Source organism: Gossypium raimondii, chromosome 5, assembly GCF_025698545.1.
Source record: "Gossypium raimondii isolate GPD5lz chromosome 5, ASM2569854v1, whole genome shotgun sequence".
Taxonomy (NCBI): Eukaryota; Viridiplantae; Streptophyta; class Magnoliopsida; order Malvales; family Malvaceae; genus Gossypium; species Gossypium raimondii.
In genome coordinates this window covers 25,111,850-25,121,181 of record NC_068569.1, presented here as the reverse complement: position 1 = coordinate 25,121,181, position 9,332 = coordinate 25,111,850, and the positions used below count along the sequence as shown (strand labels likewise).

Sequence of the window (9,332 nt, the reverse complement as noted above, 5' to 3'; positions counted from 1 at the left end):
TCCTCATTTCTATTATATTATTTATTAAGCTTCATGAGTCTATAATTTTTTTAGCGATTAAATATTTGTGTGACATTTTTTTTATATATATAAATAATATTGATTGTAGCTATCATATAGTGTACTATTAATTATACACGTGGATAATATTATTAATTTGTACTATTTATGGTTTAGAAGTTAATTTATTATTGTTTTTATTTTTATAACACAAATAATGTAAACTATAAATTTAAAACAAATTGAAAATATTTTACCCAAATAAATATATTTAATAATTTCAAATGAAATTGATAAAATATTAAAATATATACTAGATATCCATTTTTGTATTTAATCATTTCTGTTGTTAAAAAGAACTGAATAAAAAATAAAGTTTCCAATGTGATAGGGAGGAGATAAGCAAAATGGTCGACGTTACAGTGGCAGCCTGGATTTCTCGCGCACCTTGTCTAACCCCAAACTCATTTAATTCAATTTCAAATGGGAAATCCAGAAACAAGACAACCAAAGTTGTCCCAACAAGCACCAAAGCATGGAAGATTAGAACCGCCGTTGCTGCTGCTTCTTGTTCGTCCTCAGTTTTTGGGTCTTTTAATCAAACAGTTGGTGGACAAGTTTTGCGAGAAGGAGAATGTCTTGAAAAATATAAAAAAGAGGGCAAAGGCAAGAAAAGGGTATTCTTTTTGGACGTTAATCCGCTTTGTTATGCTGGAAATAAACCAAGCTTACAGTCTTTTGGTCACTGGGTTTCTCTTTTCTTCTCTCAAGTCTGCCTCACCGACCCTGTTATTGCCGTAAGATTTTTATCTCTTAATTTTGTTATCCCATAATAGTTTAGTAAGCATCTGGTGAATAATTTTAGTGTTTAATACTTCATTTAGTTTATATTGCTTTCATACAGTCGCTTTTGCTCATTTAAAATAATTAGTAGTATGGAGAATCAAATATTGCTCGCGAAATTTTAAAATTGTTCACCTAGATTGCGTTCGGTGAATGCTGCTTGTCCTTTGTTTCCTAGTAAAATCGAAAAGTTTGTTTGGATGTAAAGGAAATTATTTATGTTTTTGAAGAATTGAAAGTTAAAATATCTATTATGTCAATAGAAAAATGCGAGCTTTTACTTTTATATGATCAAATTATGTTTGAATATGTGTTACAATTTGCTTAACTGCTCAGTTTTAATAAATATGATGTTGCTGCTTTTGCGATTTATAATTTGCTTTCCCTTTCAGCAATTTTTGAAGAATGAACGATTAAATGTAAAAAGGATGTAGCAAAAGTAAAAGCAAACTTCAATCTTACGTTTGTGGATGCAGCAACATGGTTGATGTTAGACCTTTCTTCTTCTTCTTTTCTCTTTTTGTTGCAGGTTTTTGATGGTGACAACTGTAATGAGCTGCGAAGACGGTTATTACCTTCATATAAAGCGCATAGGAGGAAATTCTTTCCACAATCAACAATTTCAAAAAAATATGTCAGGGGTCAAGTTGGGAGATCACAGCAGCTCATCATGGATGTTCTTAGAAAATGCAATGTGCCAGTAAGTGAACCTCTTTAGTTTTATTTTCATCCTGAGAAATAGAAATGATTATAAGCTTAGATTATAAAAGTAATATGGTTTATAAATTTATGGAAGAATGCTCTCAATTATGATTGTGGTGTTTTGGTATCCAGCATAATCTGTTTAGGTTATATAGAAACCAATTGTATGCAAATTGCCAAATCAACTTGTTCTTGCATTAAATTTACTTCAGGACAACAAGGATGATTGGTTTCATTTACCAGATGGCTAAAGAGACTGGCAACTAGCTTAATTCAAATAATTGTTAAGATTTCAAATATATCTATTTTAGAAGAAAACTATACCTATTTGTTGGAAAGAACATTGCATCTTATGACTTCAATCCACATGCCACCATATTCCTCAATGTCATAGTTGTTCCGAGGACATTATGCAGATGGTTTGTTGATACTAATTTTTTGGTTGATCTATCCTTTTTGTTCTATTGGTTTCATCTAATAACCTAAACCATTCAGGTCCTAAAAGTTGAAGGAAATGAAGCAGATGATGTTGTGGCCACACTGGTGGAACAAGTTTTAGAAAGAGGATATCACGTGGTTATTGCTTCTCCTGATAAGGATTTTAAGCAGCTGATTTCTGAAAATGTTCAAATTGTTATGCCTCTGGTGGAGTTGAAGCGGTGGTCCTTTTATACTCTGAAGCACTACATGGCTCAATATAATTGTGATCCACAGTCTGACTTGAGCCTTAGTAAGTTTTCATACCAAATATTTTTTGGTGATAGCAAGACTGCAATTATTAAACCGTTGATATAATTTTAAACATATTTGTATTCATGTTGATAAATTATGTTCGATGCTATAGCTTTTTGGCTACTCTTTACGGCTGTAAAATATTTTAGTAGTGTTATTTTAGGCATGCAGTACCTGGTCCTGTAAGATAAATAACCTGAAACTACCCACTTTATGTTTGAAATGTATTTACTAGGATTACTTTAGTTTCATTCTTTTGGAGAAGTAATGGTGTGGAGTATGGCATGACGCAGTGCCTGTTCCATAACAACTTTGAGAGGAAGAATCAATCCCGATCAAGTTAAACCAGCTAGTTATCACACATAGGGGATTGATTTATGTTGGTTTTCCTCCATTACTTTTAAGATTTATAGTAAATACATTTTTGAGAATTGAAACTTAACATGGAAGTTCCATTATATAAAAGTAAAAAAGGTAGTACTTAGATCATATTCTTTAATGATTCCAGACCGAAGGGATATTCTGCTAGTGACTTGTGTGATAAGAAGAATATATTGCTCTCCAATACTGTTAAAATCAGGCTTTTTTATTCATAAGAAATTACACTGAAAAACAGACTAATTCTAGGAATGTTGACCCTAAAAAACAGCCTTAAAGTTAGGGATAACAATGATTGAAATATTTACAGGATCCTAGCTAATACACACACAATATTCCTTATGAAACTGTAATCTGACACTCCCCCTCAAGCTGGGAAGTGGATATCATCCATTCTCAACTTGCTTACTAGTTTCTGAAAGAACTTCCCAGACAATCCTTTGGTAAGTATATCTGCCAGTTGACTATCAGTGGACACAAACGGAGTGCAAATTAAGCCACTGTCAAGCTTTTCTTTTATAAAATGTCTGTCAACCTCAACGTGCTTCGTACGATCATGTTGAACTGGATTATGTGCAATATTGATAGCAGACTTATTATCACAATTCAACTTCATTGGACCTTCCCACTTGATCTTCAAATCTTCCAAAATGATTTTCAGCCATAATACTCACAAATCCCGAGTGCCATCTCCCTAAATTCAGCTTCTTCACTAGATTTAGCCACAACATTATGTTTTTTATTCCTCCAAGTCACAAAGTTGCCTCCTAGGAAAGTGCAATAGCCCGAGGTTGATTTTCTATCAACAATAGACCCTGCATAATCTGCCTCAGTATAGGCTTCAAGGGTTAACATCTCCCCTTTCTTAAATAAAATTCCTCTACCTGGTGTGCCCTTTAAGTACTGTAGAATTTGATACACGGCTCTAAGATGTGATTCTTTGGGGTTGTGAATGAATTGACTTACAACACCGACTGCATAGGCAATATTCGGTCTAGTATGTGACAAGTAGGTGAGCTTCCCCACAAGTCCTTGATATGAACCTTTATCAACTACTGCATCTTCTAGTGCATCTTCAAGTCTATGGTTAACCTTTATGGGTGTCTCTGCTGGTTTGCATCCCAACTTGCCCGTCTTTGTCAACAAATCAATTATGTATTTTTGCTGAGATATGAAGATTCCTTCCCGAGAATGTGCCACTTCAATACCGAGAAAATATTTTAACTTACCGAGCTCTTTGACTTCAAATTCTTTTACTAGGCATTTCTTTAAATTCTCCATTCCTTCCAGATCATCACCAGTCACTATAATGTCATCTACGTAGACTAATAAAGCAGTCACTCCCCCTGAAGATGAGTGTTTTACAAATAGAGTGTGATCTCCTTGGCCAACTTGAGCATTACTTTGGTAAACCTTCCAAACCAAGCTCTCGGGAACTGTTTTAGTCCATACAAAGCTTTTTTTAGTCTGCAAACTACCTGTCATGTATTTGGATCGAATCTTGGTGAAACATCCATATAGACTTCCTCCTCAAGATCACCATGTAAAAAGGCGTTTTTGATGTCAAATTGCTGTAATTTCCAGCCTCGATTGGCAGCTAGTGAAAACAACACTCTCACAGTGTTCATCTTTGCAATAGGAGCAAATGTCTCAAGGTAGTCTATTCCATACATTTGAGTGTACCCTTTAGCAACCAATCTTGTTTTGTACCTCTCCAAAGAACCATCTGACTTATATTTCATTATGAACACCCATCGACATCCCACTGGTTTCTTTCCTCTCGGTAATTTCACCAAGTCCCTTTTCTAATAGTAATGGGAAAATCATAGTCTCTCTGATTTGAATTTTCAGTAGTTTCAGTATTAGTATTTAAAGTAGTTTCAGCAAGTACCTCGGGTTGTATAGTAGCTGATTGTATAGAAGAAAAAGATGATTGAACTTGCACCGGTGCCTTATTCCTTGAGTAAACCAGTAAAGGACGAGTAGTGTCTTGAATCCCTTCTTGTGATTTGGGTGTATTAGGCTCTGTTTCGGGCTGCATAGTTTCGAGTTGGGCAGGCTGGTTGGCAGGCAAGGACTGAGTGTTTGGCTGGGCAGAAGACCGAGAATGAAAATTTTCAACAGTTGACCCTTTGAACAATGAAGGAAACATAACTTTAAGGACTCTAAAAAATGGATGACCAAGGCGGAGGTGATGGAGCCAAATTTGGTCTTTATTGGTTTTAACAGATTCTGAGATGAATGATAAAGGTGAGGAATTCAAATCACTAACTTGTCCACTGGATTCTTCAAGATAGTATAGGCCATTTACTTCCTTTGCATGTCCAATCATCCTCCTCGTATTCTGTTCTTGAAAAACACATCGATTGGGATAGAAAACCACACTACAATTAGAGTCTTTGGTAATTTTTTAGATGGATAGAAGATTGTTAAACAGTTTTGGAACATGAAGGACATTTCTAAAAGTAAGAGTTTTGTTTATAACAATATCACCCTGACCAGCCATTGTGATCACAGAACCATCGGTTACTGTTATCTTTCTATTACTAGGCAAGGTGTATATGAAACAAATTTTTGTGAGGAATGGGTCATGTGGTTTGTAGCTCCTGAGTCAATGACCCAAGAACTTTTGATGGGTATATCCGAGACTTTAGAATATTGAGAAGAGGATATACCTGAAAAAGCCAAACTATAAGTACCTGTTGAAGAAGATTTTTCCAATGATCTCAGCAGATTCTTCAACTTCTTAATTTCTTCTTTATTGAACTCAACAGATGATTCTTGACTCTAGCTAGCTGTCTTGCTGTATGTGCTTTCCCTTGTCCTTTTGGTTGTCCACTTTTTTTTGAAAAATTTTTACTCGTTGTCTGTGGCTTCCCATGGAGTTTCCAGCATCTTTCTTTAGTGTGACGGGGCTTTTTGCAGTAGGTGCACCATAAGGAATCCCTGTTAATAGGCCTTGTAAGTTCTGTCTGCCTACTATCTTTGCTAGTTGGCTGTTCCAGGCCAAATCTCCTCTCATTTACAACTTTTGTAACCAATGCTGAACTATCCACCTGACTATTCTCAATCATAACTCCTCTTCTTCCTTCCTCAGCACGAACAATCGCAATTGTCTCATTTAGTGATGGTAGAACCTCTTTTCCTAGTATTTGAACTCTTATTGCATCAAACTCAACATTTAATCCAGCAAGAAAATCATAAATTGATCCTTTTCAACGAAACTTTTCAGGAGTGCTGCATCTTCACTGCACTTCATCTGAATGCATTGGTAGTGATCCATCTCTTGCCATAAGCTTTGCAACAGATTTGAATACTCTGTGATTGACCAACTTCCTTGCTTGGTAGATGAAATCTTTGTCTTGATTTCATAAATTCAGGCAGCATCTCGAACTTTAGAATAAGTATGTTTCACAGCTTCCCATTTTTCTTTGGCTGTGTTAAGAAACATGCATGTATCACTAATTTCTGGCATCATAGAGTTCCATAACCAAGACATTACCATAGAGTCTTGTTCATCCCAAGCATCAAACTTAGGATCTCCTTCCTTAGGTCCAGTTCCGAATAGGTGACTCAGCTTTCCTCTTCCCTTCAAGAACGTACGAACCAGTTGAGACCACTTCAGGTAATTCTTCCCATTTAACCTGTAAGCTGCTTGGATGTTCTGCAACTCACTTGTTGGGTTTGAGTTGTTCACAGAAACTTCTGAGATATCCCCAGTGTTGCTGGTTTTGACAGTTTCAGCCATGTTGCTTTTGAGCAAATTCTATAGGCTTGAGGGTTGATCGAGAATGAGAAGTTGCCAGACAAAGAATAAAAAAAATCTCAGAAATTGAGCTAAAAAACGGCTCTGGTACCATGTTAAAATCAAGCTTTTTTATTCACAAGACATTACACTGATATATATACACTTAGTGAGCCTAACCTAGGAAACTCTATATTAGGAAACAGACTAATTCTAGGAATGTTGACCCTAAAAAACAGCCTTAAAGTTAGGGATAACAATCATTGAAATATTGACAGAATCTTAGCTAATACACACACAATATTCCTTATTTAGGAAACTGTAATTTGAAAAATACATATTTTTGGTTTTCGGTAAATGAATGTTCCTTGACTTTGCGTATCCTTATTTCTTCCTAGTGTTCTAGACCACCTTTAGGATGATGTGCATAAGTAATCATTAAGTAATTTTGTAGGATGCATCATGGGTGACGAGGTTGATGGCGTTCCTGGGATTCAACATTTGGTTCCTGGTTTTGGTCGGAGAACTGCCTTAAAGCTTTTAAAAAAGCATGGTTCACTGGAAAACTTACTAAATGCAGCATCAGTGAGAACTGTTGGCAGACAGTATGCACAAGAGGCCCTCACAAAGTATGCTGATTATCTGTGGAGAAATTATGAAGTCCTAGCCTTGAGGAGGTAACATATTTCCTTCCTTATGGTCAAAGTCTCCCTGTGGTTTTGTTCCTTAATTATATGTGGTTCTTGATTTCCAAAGTTTCCCCATTTATTCTACAGGGACGTTGATGTTCATCTTCAAGAAGAATGGTTGCTTGAAAGGGACACAAGTAACGATGCAAATGTTTTATCTAACTTTTTTAGACTGTTGGAAGAAACTAATAAATCTACTCGTGAAAGTAGATCTAATTTCTCAAATGGTTAAGCCCCAAGTGCTGGTAAGGTTCCAATATTACATGATTACATAAAAGACTAATCTGGAAATTAAATGACTTGGTGTCTGCTGTATTGCATAGCATACATTCTTGGCAGTTTCTAATTTTCAAGATTACTTTTGGTGTCTCCTGAATTAGGTCTTTAATAGCGTCAGGCTGAGCTTGAATAGTAAGAAACTCGAGCTCGAGCTTGATTTGAGACTGGCTGCTCAAAACTCAGCTCAAGACTTATTGGACACAATCATTTAAGCTGAGCTCAGCTTAAAAAACATCAAACTTTTCAAGCTTGGCTCAATTAGCCTTGTGTATGCTATTTACATTCTCGTGCTCATTTTGTATACGTTCTTTTTTATTTATTTAAATAACGAATTTTTTAAAGCTGATGTAGTAATAAAAAAAATAAAAAAGAAGTGAAAGGAAGAAGTGATTTTACGGAGAGACACAAGGGAGAGAAGAAGGGCTGAAGGGAAGAAATTAGAAAACAAAATTTAGGGTTTGGGTTTAAGTTTATATATTTTAAGGGAAAAGTAGTAATTTAATGTTAAATAATATTATGAATAAAAAGTTTGATTAGGCTCCTGAATAGCTCGAACTCGGGTCACTCAATAGCTCAAGTTTGAGCTCTGCTCAACAAAGATCAAATTGAATTTGAGCTTTTTTTGAATTGAACTCAAATAGCTTACAAGTACAATTATCTCATTTACACCCTTTTCAGAATCATGAATTCATGATTCAACTTATTTACTTTAAATGCTCTGTTTTCTCTCAAAACTAATTATTGATGGTTGCTTCCTGTATCTAATGTGCTTATACGGAGACCAGAAAATGCTGATCTGCATACCTTTGCTTCTTTTTCTGTTCTTGTTTTGGCCTGGGATAGTTAAATAATCCTTAAATACTTCCAAAAAGAAAACAATCACTGCTTTTACCAGAAGATCAGTAAAGATAGAGAATAAAAGTATAAAACTAAGAATCTGAAATCTGAAGCTTATCATGTTCTTTTTTTTAATTTTTTGATAACCAAATGTAATTTGTTGTAATGTCCGTAGATGAGGAATAACAAGATTGAAATAAGTAAGATTTTGGTGAGTGAAAAATGAAACAACAGCTCAAGGGGCAGTGATACTTCAATGAGAGAGCTGGAGAAGCACTGTGCTTGAACTGAGAATGAACTGAATACTAGCATGTAAAGTATAGGTATATGCTCATCCTTTTATGTAGTATCAACTTGTTTATCTATTTGCTAGTAGAGATTCATCCATCTGATTCTTGTAATGCAGGAAGACTAGGAACTTAAACGATGCGGGCTTGTGCAGTGTGGATAATGTTTCATTTGAAGATCGGAAACACGAGTAGGTTAAATTCCAAATACTTGTAATTCAAGAGGATAAGGAATTTAAACTCAAAATTGTTTATACAGTTAGCACTGCCTATAGACTTGTAAATTTAAACTAGTTGTGCATGAGATGAAATGCTATTATAATTATGCATGCCCCTTGAATTGATGCTAATTTTTTGTTTTAGTTTTACTATATATTATATATAAAATAAAACTTCGAGGTTGATATTTGAGGCTTTAGGTTTTTTTCAACTTTAACATCTTGTTCACTGTTCGACTTGGTGATTTACCTCAAGGTTTTTAAGTATCGTATCGATGGATTGTTTTTGTTTTGGTACTAATTAATATTTGTCTATGTTAGTGTACATTTTTAGGTTTATGGATATTTTTTAAATATTTTTCATATATATTTCAAGGATAAATATTTGGTACATTAGTAGTACATTCTTTTAACTCAATAAATTATAAAATTACCATGTGTCTCATTTCTTTTTATATATATCTTCTAATTTTCTTATTATACTTCATATACACTCTTAGAATTAAGTGACTGAATCTTTATTTAAATAAAATACGGTGATAAAATAAAATAAAAGTAAAATTCTTATAGAATTATATTTATTTTATTTTATTTTAGAATTAGGTTTTTAAACCTTATTAAA

General features: G+C 34.5%; 1 protein-coding gene across 3 annotated transcripts; it reads left to right on the top strand.

Annotated features, from left to right (window-relative positions):
• The first annotated feature begins 333 nt into the window (after nt 1-333).
• Nucleotides 334-8,842, top strand: LOC105770334 (uncharacterized). Of its 3 annotated transcripts, XR_001126191.2 has the most exons (7): nt 334-797; nt 1,373-1,543; nt 2,041-2,275; nt 6,855-7,077; nt 7,157-7,334; nt 8,381-8,528; nt 8,612-8,842. XR_001126191.2 is itself a non-coding variant. In XM_052631695.1 (6 exons), exons 1-5 carry the CDS (start codon nt 408-410, stop codon nt 7,319-7,321), a joined length of 1,164 nt encoding a protein of 387 aa, XP_052487655.1. In that variant the 5' UTR covers nt 336-407; the 3' UTR covers nt 7,322-7,334; nt 8,381-8,528. The 3 variants fall into 3 exon arrangements, 2 of the variants coding, with proteins under 2 accessions (XP_052487655.1, XP_012446945.1); XM_052631695.1 differs by lacking the exon at nt 8,612-8,842 and having other exon boundaries at nt 336-797; nt 7,177-7,334; XM_012591491.2 differs by lacking the exons at nt 8,381-8,528; nt 8,612-8,842 and having other exon boundaries at nt 336-797; nt 7,177-7,709.
• Nucleotides 8,843-9,332: the final 490 nt, after the last annotated feature.